The sequence below is a fragment of the Octodon degus genome, unplaced genomic scaffold, assembly GCF_000260255.1.
Source record: "Octodon degus isolate 3935 unplaced genomic scaffold, OctDeg1.0 scaffold00078, whole genome shotgun sequence".
Classification (NCBI taxonomy): domain Eukaryota; kingdom Metazoa; phylum Chordata; class Mammalia; order Rodentia; family Octodontidae; genus Octodon; species Octodon degus.
The window spans coordinates 399170-414495 of NW_004524654.1; the positions used below are offsets into that span (position 1 = coordinate 399170).

The following is a 15326-nucleotide window of genomic DNA, read 5'->3' on the forward strand; positions in this document are numbered from 1 at the left end:
TAGCAAGTGAAATAAACACTGTTGGGAGCCATGGAAACTGGAAAATCAGTCAAAGGTATGTGGGCAGGACCAGACCTCAGTGTCTAAAGCAAACAAGCTACCTCAGTCCTGAGATAAATATCCTATCTGGTGAAGGTCAGCTATTAGTTGCTAGGCAACCTTGTGTCACTTGTGTTACTAACTTTGCAAACATATAAATAAACATTCATTTTGTTTTGCTGGTGGGTTGGACTTGCCAACCAGGCAGACCAGCCACTACCTAGCCCAGCTTTTCTCATTCCTGCTGCCATTTCTCACCAGGTAGAACTAATCACACGGAGATCAACAGATCCCCACATTGGAACTAATCACACTGAGACCAACGGATCCCTACAAGAAACAACTCCATCAGGTTATGAGGGAAATTAGATCAGAAATAATCTCTCAGGTAAAAAAGGAAGTGACAGCAATGATGAAAGAATTACTCTGTACATCTAAAGAAAACATAGATTAAAAAAAATACAAGGGAATAGGAAAATGATAGAAACACTGAATGAACAACACAGGAAAAAAATAGAATGCATGAAACAGATCCAAACAGACAGCCAGGACATTAAGAATTCCATTGAAAGCTGGCAAAACCACTTGAACAAAACTGAAAATAGAATTTCAGACGTTGAAGATAGCATTGCAGCAGTGAAAATGAAAGAAAACATCTCTTAAAAATAACAAGGAACCAGGAAATAACAATACAAGAGCTGCAAGATGATGCAAAGAAAACTAATGTAAGACTAACAAGTATCAACAAAACAGCTGGAGACAACACAAATGACATAAAAGACTGAAGTAGTAGCAGAAAATTTCCCAAGCATAAGAAAGGAATCTAACATACACATAAGTGAGGCATATAGAACTCTAGTTAGTGATAATTAAAATAAATCTACACCCAGATACATAATAATCAAGATCCCAGAAACTGAGAAAAAGAACAGAATATTAAAAGCTGTTAAAGAGAAGATCACCTATAATAAAAAGCTCATCAGAATAAAGGCAGATTTCTCAACACAGACGATCAAATCAAGAACAGCTTGGAGTGAGATATTTGAGGTCCTGAAATAAAACAAATTCCAACCCAGACTGATGTACCATGCAAATCTATCAATAACATTTAATGGAGAGAGAAGATACTTCCACGACAAAGAACTGAAGAAAATCATGACCACCAAACCAACCCTACAAAGACTACTGACAGATATTTTAGAAAGAGACAAAAACAACAACTTCATGAAAAAACAAAAAAGGAGCCAGACAGACAGCTCAGCAGACTAAAGCTCCTGCTTAGGCAGGGTGCGGGGCTGGGGTTTGACACCCAGAGTTCCATGCCAGTCCTGCTGTCAGGGTGGGGTGCACTGAGATGGTGACTGACACTGGACATGGTGGTATGCACCTGTAATCCCAGCACTTGGGAGGTTGAAAACAGGAGTATCACTACGAGTCTGATTGAGGCCCTGTAGTCCCTGTAGACTCTACTAAATGCATTAAAAAAAAAAAAAAAGAAAGAAAGAAAAGAAAAACAAAAACAATCATCAAGCAGAGCAAGCAATTATACAGAAGAGAAAAACTAGGGATCCTACAGAAACCAACATGGCAAAAAAATAAGCCAATACATATCAGTTATAGCCATCAATGTAAACAGCCTCAACTCATCAATCAAAAGATGCAGACTGGCAGAGTGGATGAAGAAACAAAATCCAACAACATGCTACATATAAGAAACACATTTAACTCCAAAAGAAATTAATAGACTGAAAGATAAAGGATAGAAAACAATACTCCATGGGACAGAAAACCAGAAAAATGCAGGAGTAGCTATTTTGGTTGCTGACAATGTCAACTTCAAACCAAGAGTGATTAAAAGAGACAAAGGTCACTACATAGTTGTTAGAAGGAAACTCCAAGAGGAAGAGATAACAATCATAAACATATATGCACCCATTGTAGGAGCACCTAACTATGTAACAGAAATTATAACAGGCATGAAAAATCAAATGAGCAATAGCATAATTGTACTGAAGGACTTTAACAATCCACTGACACAAAGAGATAAATTAACTAGGCAAAAACACAACAGAACTAAACTGAACTTGTGAAGAAATGGACTTAATAGACCTTTACAGAGTGTTCCAACTAACAACGTCAGAATATACATTCTTCTCAGCAGCACATGGGCCGTTCTCTAAAATAGACCCTATGCTAGCACATAAAGCATGCTTAAGTAAATGCAAAGGAACTGAAATTATCCCATGCATATTATCTGGTCACAGTACAATAAAAGAGGAAATTACTGACAAAAAAAATAAAACAGCAAAAACACCATAAGCACATGGAAATTAAATAACATCCTCCTGAAAAAACAATGGGTCACAGATGAAATTAAAGAAGAAATTAAACAATATTTACAATCAAAGAAAATGCAGATAAAACTCATTAGAATCTATAGGATACAATGAAAGCTGTCTTATAAGGTAAATTTATAGCACTAAATTCTAACATCAGGAAAACAGAACAAGCCCAAATAAACAACCTTATGCTGCATTTCAAGCTCCTAGAAAAAGAACAAAGACGGCAGGAAATTATAAAAGTCAGAGCAGAAATAAATAACAATGGAGACAAAGAAAACAATACAAAGAATTAATTGAAGAGTTGGTTCTTTGAAAAAAATAAAATAAAATTGATAAACCTCTAGCCAACCTTATCAAAAAAAGGAAAGAAAAAATTCAAATTTATACAATAAGGAATGAAAAGGGGGAAATCACTACACAACCTACAGAAATTCAGAAGATCATCAATACTTTTTGCCAAAATCTTTACTCACAGGATGGAAAACACAGAAGAAATGGACACATTCATAGATACATATGAACTACCAAAGCTGAATCAAGAAGATATAAAAATTCTGAATAACCCAATATTAGTCAATGGAATTGAAAATGTATTCAAAAACCTACCAACAAAGAAAAGCCCAGGTCCTGATGGATTCACAGCTGAATCTGACAAGAAATTTAGAGAGAATTTAATGCCAACTCTTTTCAAACTCTTCAATGAAATTGAAAGGGAAGCAATTCTCCCAAACTCACTCATGGAATCAAGTATTACTCTGATACCAGAACCAGAAAAGGATCCAACCAAAAAGAGAACTATAGGCCAATCTCTCTAATGAACATAGATGCAAATATCCCCAATAAAATACTAGTAAAGAGAATATAGCAAATCACCAAGAAGATTATACGTCACGACCAAGTGGCATTCATCCCAGGAATGCAGAGATGGTTCAATATGAGCAAATTCATAAATGTAATATACCACATCAACAGAGCCAAAGACAAAAAATCACATAATCATCTCAATAGATAGAGAAAAAGCTTTTGACAAAGTCCAACACTCATTCATGATAAAAAACACTATAGAAAATCAGAGATGGTCTTTACCTCAATCTGATAAAAGCCATCTATGACAAACCAACAGCGAACATCACACTAAATGGACAAAATTTGAAAGCCTTCACTTTAAAATCAGGAACAAGACAAGGATGTCCATTGTGACTACTTCTGTTTAATATAGTTCTGGAAACATTAGCCAGAGCCATTAGAAAAGAGAGCAAAATAAAAGGAATGGCTGGAAAGGAAGAAGTGAGATTATCATTATTTGCAGATGACATGATACTGTACAGAGAAGACCCCAAAAACTCCACCAAGAGAGTTGTAGATTTAAAAACTTAAATCAGTAGCACAGCAGGATACAAAGTTAATGTTCAAAAACAATAGCATTTCTATACATAAACAACAAATGCATTGAGAGAGAAATTAAGGAAACCACATCTTTCACAATAACACCCAAAAGAGGAAACACTTAGGAATCCATCTGACAAAGAAAGTAACAAATTTATATAGTGAATATTATAGTAGTGTGAAGAAAGAGATCAAAGAGGATTTCAGAAAATGGAAAGATATTCCTTGCTCCTGGATAGGAAGAATCAATATTGTCAAAATGGCCATACTCCCAAAACTGTTATACAGATTCAACACAATCCCAATTAAAATATCAATAGTATATCTCACAGATCTACAGAAAACTTTCCTACAATTCATCTTGAGCCAGAAGAGACCTAGAATAGCAAAAGCAATCCTGAGCAACAAATCAAATCCCTGATCAGCATGGTACTGGCAAAAAAAAAAAAAATAGACCTGCAGATCAATGGAACAGATTAAAAGATGCAGACACAACTACAAACACACAAAGGAGTCAAAGTTGTTCACTGGAAGAAAGCTAGCCTCTTTAATAAATGGTGCTGGAAAAACTGGCTTTCTACATGCTGAAGACTAAAAATATACCCATGCCTATCACCATGCACAAAAGTACCGTCAAACGGATTTTAAAATATTTAAATATTAAAACTGAAACAATAAATCTTCTGGAGGAGAAAGTAGCTAGAAATCTTTAAAAAAAAAACAGGGGTAAACAGACAGTTTATGAACAAAAATCAAACTGCACAGGAAATACTTCACACAGTCAACAATTGGGATCTCATCTTTTTGAAAAGTTTCTGCACATCAAACGAAATCACCAGCAGAGTAAAAAGAAAGCCCACGAACTGAGAAAAAAATTATAGCAGACTATTCCTCAAAGGATCTCAATCTACAACATATAAAGAATTTTTAAAAATCAGGCACTGTAGGAAAGGGAAAATTGGCAACAATAAAAAGTTCAGCTGTGTTGTATCCGCCCCCAGGGCGAGCGGAGAGAGCGACTGAGACTGGGCATGGGGGCACACACCTGTAATCCGAGCACTTCAGAGGCCGAAAATAGGAGGCTCACTATGAGTCTGATCTGTGTAATGAGACCCTCTAGACCTATACTAAATAGATTAGAAAAAAAAAAAAAAGTTTGGCAGATGTAGGGATTTGGAGAGAGAAAGAATGAATTGGCAGAAACAAAGGGGGTTTTTAGAGCAGTAAAACTATTCTATGTGATATTACAATGGTGGGTACATGTCATTAAACATTGCTCAGCACTCACAGAATGTACAATACCAGGAATAAACTCTAGTTTAAACTATGGACTTTAGACAGTAGATGTGGATTCATCAATTGTAATAAATCTATCACACAGGTGTGAGATGCTAATAGTAGCAAACGCTGTGTGTGTACAGGGCCAGGGACCACAGAAGACCTCCACATCGTTCATTCAGTTTTACTCTGAACCTACAACTACTCAATAAACTAATGGCTACATTTAAAAACTAATATATTTGGGGCAGGGATATAGCTCAGTGGCACAGTGCCTGCCTGCCAAGTGTATGGTCTTGAGTTTGATTCCTTGTTTAAAAAAAAAAAAAAAAAAATCTAATATATTTTAAAAAGGAATATTTGTAACAAAGATTCAATTTCATTATACTTTGTCCTCTGCATGTGATGTTTCTTTGCTGTGTATTCCTGACACTGTAAAGATATAAAGACATGCTCACTGTTAAAATATTTCACTACCAGCAGGGCACGGTGGCACATGCCTGTAACTCCAGTACTTGGGAGGCTGAGACAGGAGGACCACTGTGAGTTCAAAGCTAGCCTGGGCTGGTGAGTGAGTTCAAGGCCAGTCTGACATGCATAGTGAAACTCTGTCTCAAAAAAGAAATTTTGGGCTGGGGAGATAGCTCAGCAGTCCAAGTGCTTGCCTGGCAAGCCCAAGAACCTCCGTTCGATCCCCAGCACCTTATGCCATGCCAGCCCCAAAGCCAGGTGTGGTAGTGCACACCTGTAATCCCAGTACTGGGAGGCTGAGACAGGAGAATTATAGCAAGATCCTGTACTAAATAAATAAAAGATTTTTTTTTAAAAAAAAAAAAGAATTTTTTCAGTGTTTTACTACCAAGACCACTATATATACTGAATTGTAAAGCAATTAAGGTCTGTGCAGTTTTGAGTCAGAAAAACATGTCTAATTAAGTGAGAAAAGTTATTCTCTGTTTAATATTGAGATACACATGAACTTGCAGTGAACTCCCTGGGTTGTTTTTTTTTTTGTTTTTTTTTTTTTTTCAAAACCGGGGATTGAACTCAGGCCCTTGCACTTGCCAAGGAAGTGCTTATTCCACTGAGCCATCTCCCTGGCCCCTCCCTGGGTTTTTTCACGTAGAACTGTTCTCTCTTTTGAACTACAGAAAAATATCACTGAAGTTGCTTTGTTGGAAAGGGTAGCCCTCGTGTTGTGCTTTCTTCTTCATGCAATACTGGATAGCACATGCAGGGACACTTTAACACTGTGCTACATCTCCAGCCCTTTTTATTTTTTGAGCTTCTGTCTCTCTAAGTCATGCAGGCTGACTTCCAATTTACAATCCTCTGGCTTCCGCCTCCAAGTAGCTGGAATTACAGGTACATGCCACCACCACCAGTACACACTGCAAAGAAACAACTACCTGTGTCCACTCGAGAATCTAAAGCCACAAAGTGATTTGCTTATTTTTCAAACTTTTTCCATCAACACATTTAGAATGTCATCTGCCAAATCTGATGACAGAATCTCATACTGAATGAGTGTGTAAGAAGGAAATGCAGAACCCAGGTGTAACAGTGCACACCTGTAATCCCACACCATTAAAAGGATGAAGGATTAAAAATTCTAACCTAGCCCAGGCAACTTCATGACTTAGGCAGACTCTGAGTCAAGAATAAAAAATAAAAATAAAAAGGGCTAGCTAGCAATATAATTCAATGCAAAGGTGCTGGGCTCAATCCCTAGTAGCACAAAAAAATAAATAAAGGAAAAGCAAAATCCTGACAAAATGATTGACCAACATTCTACTTGCCTTTGTTACACATACCACACATCAGCAAACTATTACACAAAAAATAAGCTACATGTAATGAAAATGTCTGCAAGCTGCTGCCAAGGTTATAAAAACACAGGACAAAATTCCATCCATCTTTTAACCAAACCCATAGTACTATGTATTGGTGACACAATTTCTTAAGCAAGTCAAAACTTTTTAATAGCACGCATATAATTACAAGATGAAACACTGAGTTTCTAACCTCCATAACCAAACAAAAACAACTCTCAGGAGCTCCTTTAAATGTTTGTATAGACTAGCAAAGTGGAGAAAAGTGGTAAGATGTTATTCAAACATTTAAATAATCACTTGCCCGGAAGGAAAACAAATTTAGCAACATGAACTTCTTTCTCAATAACCTTCCTACATATACATGTGTATTTACACACACATACACACACACACACACCCTTATGACCAACTTCTATAAGACAACCTTAAACCACTACTCCTTTCCCTGCTCCCAGAAGTTAACCAGAAAAAATAATCAATGCTCTTTACTCTTTGGTATCAACTACCAAAGGTCTATATAAACAGTCCAAAAGAAAACTCCTACAGAATAGGGACACCACAACTCCTTCATATTTGCAAGCTCCACAGTGCTGGGATCTGCAAAATGTTCTGTACAAAGTGGACATTACATGAGAATGTTGAGCACTAGAGGAAACGCACACGTGTACACATACAGATGTACCAAAGAAGTGATCTACAGAATTCCAAAAGCAATTTGCAAATTTTCTAACTCCTAATCCTCCCAAAAATGATAGAGGATATATGGCTTTGTGGCAAATTGTATCCAAAAGCTTTAACAGATTTATGGTTCAATTCTTTTGTCTGAATAATAGGGATAATAAAAGCACGTGGCTCAAAGAGTTTTGAAAAAAGCGTATTAGTTGATATATAAAAAGCGTACTTAGGCTGGGGAGCTATCTAGGCAACATAAGTGCCTGCCCGGGCACGCAAAGGTCCCAAATTCAATTCCCCGTACAGTGCGAACCCCTGCACCCGGATTGTGGTGGTGCACACCTGTAATACCAGCGCTGGGGCGGCTGAGACAGGAGGATCACTACTAGTGTGAACCGAGTAATGAGACGCTGTAACAACAACAACCAATCAATCAATCAATCTTTAAAAAATTTACTAAAGGGCCAGGGAGATGGCTCAGTAGAATAAGTGCTTGCCTGGCAAGCACAAGCGCCTGAGTTCAATCCCCAGTTCTGGGGAAAAAAAAAATTACTAAAAAGAATTTTAAAATTTTTACAAAGTGTCCTTAGGTCAGTACCTGGAACAGTACGCATTCTACGTTAAAGGTTAGCTACTGATATTACTAAAAATGGCATTATAATAAAAATTGGGCCTATCTGGTCCTTCAAAGAAACACAAGGCTTAAAAGGAAACTAGCTACATGCTACTGTAAACATCTTAGACCTCACAGGCCTAGACGCAATATTCTCGACCCTTGAAATACTTATCTGCCCTGAGAAGCTGCTAAGTTCTTGTTTGTTTACTTTCTACAGTTTACAGCTGAATAACTATTCCTAGCTGATGAGTCACACAAACAAGGGCGGGATTGGGCCCCAGCGATCTCGGTGTCCTACCCCTGGTTAGAGTGATCAGTCAGCGGGTTTGAAAGGCAACATAAAGAAATGTTTGTGAGTTGTCTAAAGTGGACCCCAAACTTCTAAAACGCAGACCCGCAGCGCTTGCTGGTGGGAAGCAGGGAGGACCTGGCACCCGGCAAGGGCTCTGTTGGGTCACCGCGTCCGCCGAGCCCCCTCCCACACTTACTCCCAGCAAAGGCCCGCGGCCGATCACCGTCTCCCCGGGCGCCAGGGCCACCCGGGGACCGCCGTCCTCCGGCTGCAGCTCGAAGCCCCCAGACATAGCAGGCAAAATTAGGCCCTTTCTAGAGAAGGCAGCCCCAGCAGTCGTTTCCGCCTTCTACAGGCGCGCGGGGCATTCCCAGGCCCAGAGGAAGGACACACTGCAGGGCCACACTCAGCTCGGGGGACCGCAGTCCAGCCCAGCCTAGCGGCCGGAGCTGTTTCCGAAGTCCCGCCCTCCACCGAAACCACTGACGTGCTCGGGGATTCCCCTTCACTAGGCTTCCAAATTTCTGTTTGTAAACCGGACTCCTCCGCCTGCAAACCCTTTTCACCGCCCACCGGCTTCATAGGACGCTGGATCTTGTAGTCTTTGATACCTTCCTACTCCTCTTTTATCAAGCTAAAAGTGCCTTAAGAAAACTACCAATCCCAGAAGGACGTGCGACACACCTCTGCGCCTGTGCGAAAGGCGTGGCCGGGGCGGGGCAAAGAGGGTGGCCGGTAAAGGATTACAGGGTTAGGACCGACGTCTGCGAGAATTTAAATCGTGGGAGGAGAAGCCTGACGGATCACGTAAGTAGGAAGGTCTTCTTCTACGCCGGCGGGAGGGGGCCGCCGCGGTGCACACGCCATTTTGTGTTGACACTGCCTAAGGGTGTTCTCGTGCACCTGTCAGTGCTGGAGTTCTTCGGACTTGGATAGCGGCAGCCCAAAGTGAACATGCTAGAGGTGGCCTGGATGTGTCATGGGGTCGCTGATCCCCATCGATGGGGTCGGGAAGGGGCGGGGGGCTCTCTGAGATCTAGTCAAGCCCACCCCTCCCACCCCTCGGTCCAGCGATGCTTGAAAGAGAGAAGCGCTCTCGCCTTACTGGAGGGACAGTTGAGCGAAACTTGGAGAAAGGTCAGAACGGGAGCAGTTCTCCAGATATCTGGTCGAAACGGAATTTGAGATTTTTTTAAGAACCTGCCCACCGCATCTCCGCTTAAAATCAAAAGCGTGCGCTGGCGCCTGCTTAAACCTACGGACCCTGCCGGGTTCGGTTCCCTGCACCACGTGCTTGCTGCGTGGGTCTGCCCGCTGAGACCCGGAGTGGTGGCACATGCCTGTAATCCTCGCCCTGGGGAGGCTGCAAACAGGAGGATCACTAGGAGTCCGAGCTGCCGAGTGAGACCCTGTGCCAAACAATTAAAAAAAAAAAAAAAAAAAAGAAATTCTGGTGTTTGCATGAAACAAGATGTAACTAGATGACAATGTATAAAGCTCAGTAAGACAAGTGCTGGCCTGGCAAGTGCAAGGTCTTGAGTTTGATTCCTGGTAAAAAAAAAAAAAAAAAAAAAGCTTTATACGCCTCCTGTGGAATTTTATTCTACAGTAAGATCCTGGGAAAACTGACAAATCTGTAATGACAATGTAGTATTCTCGTACGAGATTCAAGATGGTTTGGCTTTGGTCTGTGATGATGGTGGGAGGGAACAGTGGGTGTGGCGAAAACTTGCACGCGGTTTTTCGTTCTTGTGTTTACCAGTGTGCTTTCATTTTGTTTTCGTCAGGGCGCAAACTCGGGACCTTGCGCTTGCCGGGCAGACGCTTATGCCGCTGAACTAGATCCTCGGCCTTCCAACTTGCTCTTTTATTTTCCCAAACTCTCAAGAGGAAGTCCTCTAAAAAAAAATTATTTATTTATTTATTTAATTAGAAAATTAAAATAAATTTTAAAAAAGGAAGTCTCCTGCTGACCCCAGACCTTATAACTACCACAGCTAATTTAGATCATTAACAACCCAATCAGTGCAAGCCACTGTGGTCCTGGCAAGTCCAGAAACATAACAGAGTACCACTTGTAGAAAAGGAAACTGTTACCAGCTGATAAAAAAAAAAAAATTAGCTGTATCTTGAGCCCCTTTGTCCCTTTTTAAAGGGAAGAGCAAAATGCAACAAGCTGATTTTAAATAAATACGGACTGTTTTTATATGCAAAAGTAGTTCTAATGATGTTACCAGCTATGATTACACTGATTAAAAAGCCTTTTGGGCCCGGGAGATAGCTCACCGGCATAAGCACCTGCCTGGCAAGTGCAAGGTCCTGAGTTTGATTCCTGATACCTCCCCAAAAAAAGCCTACACCAATGTGTCTTGAATATTGAGCTTTAAAGCTTTACTGCCGGGGTAGACCTAAGTTACATTGTTTACACTTGTTACTTGAGTGATGGTCTCGGTAACTGTTACTTTTAACTCATGATTAACTATGTATATGGGATAGCTTTATGGGACCATTTCTTAGACTCTAATCTTAAAAAGGAATTGGAATTGGGTATTTGAGACTGCATTTATAACTAAGATCTCATCCTTTTTGTCTATTTCAGATATTTGTGTGAATGTGAGTATCCACCTGTTAGGTACAATTAGGTACACAATTCTTAATAAAAGTCCACCAGTTTCATGACTCACAAATTGTAGATGAAGCAAGGAGTTTAATTTCACCCATGCACTTTTCAAAAGTACTCGCGGTAAATACTTGAATGTATCCTCATAGTAGTCATTATCACAAAACTCAAAAAATTGGAGTCCAGCATGAGGAATCATTTACCTATTTTAGATAATTTTCTTTAGGGATCAAAAAGATATTTGCTTAAAATGTTCAAAAGGAGCACTGCCATGTGCAATTGAGATGTGAGGCTACATGTTTTATAATTATCCATCTTTATAAGAACACAAAAGAGCAGCAGTATTTGTCCTATTTTACAGATTGGGAAACTTTTCAAACGCCCAGTGCTGGGCAGAGTGGTGCACCCCTATATCCCAGCACTCAGGAGGCTAAGGCAAGACTAATTTCAAGGCCAGCCTGAGGTACATGAAAGAGTTCAAGGCCAACCTGAACTACATAGTAAGACCTCGTCTCAAAAAACAGACAAAACAAATCATGCCCAAAAAAGTTTGACTAAGAGTAAGATTTACTGTCTGATAAAAATTGAACACATGTTAAACTTTGCCTTTCAGGTTACAGGTGAGGATAACTTACTAAATTATCAAGCTATGCAGAAAAATTCCAGGAGGAACAGTAAATTGACAGTTTGGGCTAAAGAATTGACCTCTGTGGATGCTGATATGGAAAAACATGAGAATCAAAAGAATTTCATTGAACTGCTACCTCCAGAAATTACTTTGAGAATTTTCAGTCAGCTAGACGACATTCAGAGCTTCTACAGAGCTTTCATGACATGCAGGAGATGGAACTACATCATAGAAAACAATGACTTCTTGTGGAAGCCTCACTGCTTGGCTCTAGAATATGTGTGTCAAGAAGTAGATAACGATCAAAACTGTGGGTATTCCTGGAGGGTAAGTGTCACCTTTGCAGTCTACGGTGCTTTGTTCTGGTACAGGGTCTTACTGCGTAGATAGTGATTCTCCTGTTTTCAGTCTCCCAAGTGCTGGGATTCCAGGCTTGTGCCACCATGCCCAGTATCAGTCACAGTCTCAGTGCGCCCCAGGGTCATGGCCAGCACAGCACGCTGGGGATCAAACTCCGGTCCCCGTGTCTGCCTAAGCAGGCACTTCAGTCCATTGAGCTATATGGCCGGCCCTTACAGTGTTTTTGACAATGTCGTGTTAGCAGTTTTGAGGCATCTCTTAGCTTCTGCTTGGAGAAGGTAGGATGCAGAATAGCGTAGCGTGCAAGCTACAGATTTTGGAGGAGGGAAAATTAGATGTGCAGAGCAGGTTCACTTTGGAGATGAAAGGAGTACATATGCAGAAGAACAGAACACGTTGACCCTGGGAAGTGAGTAGAAGTTGAGTTAGTAGTCTTTCTCTGCTAAGCACTGTCTACACCATCTCCCATCTGTCCCATCCTTTGCAAATCCTACCTTCAGAAGTGTACCTCTGTGAGGTGAAAGCACCTTGTCACTCTACCTAATCCAAAACCTCCAGAAGATTCCATAGCCTAGTCTCTCTGTATAAACCCATGCATATATGTACATCAATTCATTAATATTGTATATAATACATGTATACTAATATGTCCATTCACATATGTGTATGATCTTCCTCTTAGCCCTGTGGGTCAGCTTTTCTAGTTTAAAACCTATTCACTAGCCCACAACCTACTACATTCTTTTTCAATGATGACGCTTTATTCCTTTCAGGACATACTGCGGAGGAATTGCCAGATAAGTAAAGTGAAAGGCGAATGGCTCGGTGGCAAATACAGCAACATCCGTTCTGCTTGTGGTCTACCAGAAAAATCCATGTGCCCGATGAGTAAAGAGACATGGGGGGAAATTTTGGAAGCAGAACTGAGAAGATAAGTGAAAAAAAAAAAAAAACTAAACAAATCTTATAACTCTGAGAACTTAAAACTAAAATGACTCAGGGTAGAAAGCATATTTTTTTGTTGCAGTTGCTCAACAATTTGTCATTTGAGCAATGCAAATTAAAACTCTGCAGAGATTCCACCTCAGCCCAGAACAAATGGCTATCATCAAGAAATCAATCAATAACAAATGCTGGCAGAACTGTGGGGAATAAGGAACCCTCCTCCGCGCTTGGTGGGAGTATAAACAGGCACAACCACTGTGGAAATCTGTGGAGATTCCTATTTTATGTATTTGTGTCACCATATTACTGTAATTTAAATAATAGGCTTTAATATTTTCTGCTGAAGATAGTTTTTAAAATTTTATAAACAATTTGAAGTAACTATTTTAAGATTATAATAGATACAACTTGATTTTTTTTTTAATTATTTAGTATGGGATCTGGCAACACAGCTGAGACTCATACTGATCCTCCTGTTTTAGCCTCCCCAGAACTGGAGTTATAGGCTTGCTCCACCATGTCTCATCTCGGTGGCCGGCTTGGAGAGTCCATGCAGTACTGGGGATCAAACTCGGGTCCTTGCACTTGTCAGGCAGGTGCTTAGACTGCTGAGCTATCTCTCTGCCCTCCCCCCAACCCCATGTAACAAGATTTGGAAGTACTAGCTAAGTGAAAAAGCATAGGAATTTGTTTAAATTAATACTAAGCTCAGATTTCATTAGCTAATTTCCATTTAAGTAGAATCAGACTAAACTGTCAAACAGTGAAATTATTTTAAAATATGTTAAACTGGTGGCTTTCCATCCCACAATCCATTGCACTCTTCTTTTCCAAAACTTGGGCCCAGCAGAATGGCTCCTGCAAAGAAGGGTGGCAAGAAGAAGGGCTGTTCAGCCATCAATGAGGTGGTGACCCAAGAATACACAATCAATATTCACAAGTGCATCCATGGAGTAGGCTTCAAGAAGTGTGCCCCTCGGGCACTTAAGGAGATCCTGAAGTTTGCCATGAAGGAGATGGGGACTCCAGACATGCGCATTGACACCAGGCTCACCAAAGCTGTCTGGGCCAAAGGAATAAGGAATGTCCCATATCCTATCCAAGTACAGTTGTCCAGGAAATGGAATGAGGATGAAAATTCACCGAACAAGCTGTATACCTTGGTAACCTATGTCCGTGTTACCACATTCAAAAGTCTCCAAGGAATGTTGACAAGAACTAACTTTGAAATAAAGTTACAGAACTGCCAAAAAAATAAATAAAATATGTTAAACTGTGGTTTTACTTGCAAGTAATCCAATTTTAGGGTTAAAGTTCATCAGATAAATATTCCTATTACTTTCCCGTAATCCTGAGATGATTCTTAGGGGCTAAAAATCATAGGAAACTTCCAGAACATTTTACCTTCAGAGCTGCCACACAATGGCTTGCTTAGTAAATTTTTTCTGATAGCCTAATAGCACCATCTAGCGTTGTTTTCTAGGGAAACCTTAGCACATGACTATCTTTTATCTTGTCTCTTTGGGGAGGGTGGTTGGTGGTGGTGGTGGCAGTAGTGGTTTTTTTTTTGTTTTTTTTTTTTAGTTTTTATTTTTTTGTGGTACAGGGCATTGAACTCATGACCCTGCACTCGCCAGGCAAGCACTTATTCTACTGACCTATCTCCCCAGCCCTGTTGTCTCTTCTTAAAATTGGAGGAGGGCTTGAAAAATCACCAGAGATATTTAGTAACCTCCCTTATTTCTTTGTTTTTATTTTAGTTTATTTTTCGGAACCGGAAATTGAACTCAGGCCCTTGCGCTTGCCAGGCAAGTGCTTATTCTCCTGAGCTATCTCCCCAGCCCCTGTAACTTCCCTTATTAAATAGGAAAGTAAACATGAAAGTCCTCACTTCGCTGCTTGTGCACAGGCTTTCTAATATACCTGGTGTGTTCTTCCTCTCACCCACCACTAATTCTTTTCTTGAAAACCTTTTTTTTTTTTTTTTTTTTTTTTTTTTTTTTGCAAAATTCATCACCTTGACAGGCCCCTAAGTGCAATAAATATTTAAGTAATCTTCTTGATATTTCTGTATTTCCTTGTTCATATCATTCTCAAATAAATTAATTAATAAATGATTTAAGAAAACTGGCACATTTGTGTGCTCTATACAATATTAAATTATTTCTGTATTTATTTAATCCTACTCTGAATGTATAATAAAATTTACTTTGTTGTAAGTTATCTCAGTTACTCTTCTCTCATTGCTGGGACACATACCTGACACCCAAAATGAAGGAAGGAAAGATCTATTTAGCTCACAGTTAGTGGAGG

The 15326-nt window shown here is 39.9% G+C and overlaps 2 protein-coding genes and 1 pseudogene across 5 annotated transcripts in view; 2 read left to right on the plus strand and 1 right to left on the minus strand.

Moving 5' to 3' along the window:
• Aplf (aprataxin and PNKP like factor) overlaps positions 1 to 9002 on the minus strand; it is a 132688-nt gene extending 123686 nt beyond the window's left edge. The window contains exon 1 of one of the 2 annotated variants that reach the window (XM_023720889.1): positions 8948 to 9002. Coding sequence is in view for 1 of the 2 variants with exons in the window: in XM_023720888.1 (XP_023576656.1) it covers positions 8657 to 8752 (96 nt within the window). In the remaining variant the exon portion in view is untranslated. The other variant, XM_023720888.1, reaches the window with a different exon arrangement.
• Positions 9003 to 9185: 183 nt separating this feature from the next.
• Fbxo48 (F-box protein 48) lies at positions 9186 to 13021 on the plus strand. 3 transcript variants are annotated; one of them, XM_004636192.3, is made up of 3 exons: positions 9186 to 9267; positions 11694 to 12035; positions 12842 to 13021. In XM_004636192.3, the coding sequence occupies exons 2-3, from the start codon at positions 11730 to 11732 to the stop codon at positions 13001 to 13003; spliced, it is 468 nt and encodes a 155-aa protein (XP_004636249.2). In that variant the 5' UTR covers positions 9186 to 9267; positions 11694 to 11729; the 3' UTR covers positions 13004 to 13021. The 3 variants fall into 3 exon arrangements, with proteins under 3 accessions (XP_004636249.2, XP_023576658.1, XP_023576659.1); XM_023720890.1 differs by lacking the exon at positions 9186 to 9267 and adding an exon at positions 9310 to 9597; XM_023720891.1 differs by lacking the exon at positions 9186 to 9267 and adding an exon at positions 11064 to 11073.
• A 100-nt stretch (positions 13022 to 13121) lies between these two features.
• On the plus strand, positions 13122 to 14615 carry LOC101589962 (annotated as a pseudogene).
• The last annotated feature ends 711 nt before the right edge of the window (positions 14616 to 15326 follow it).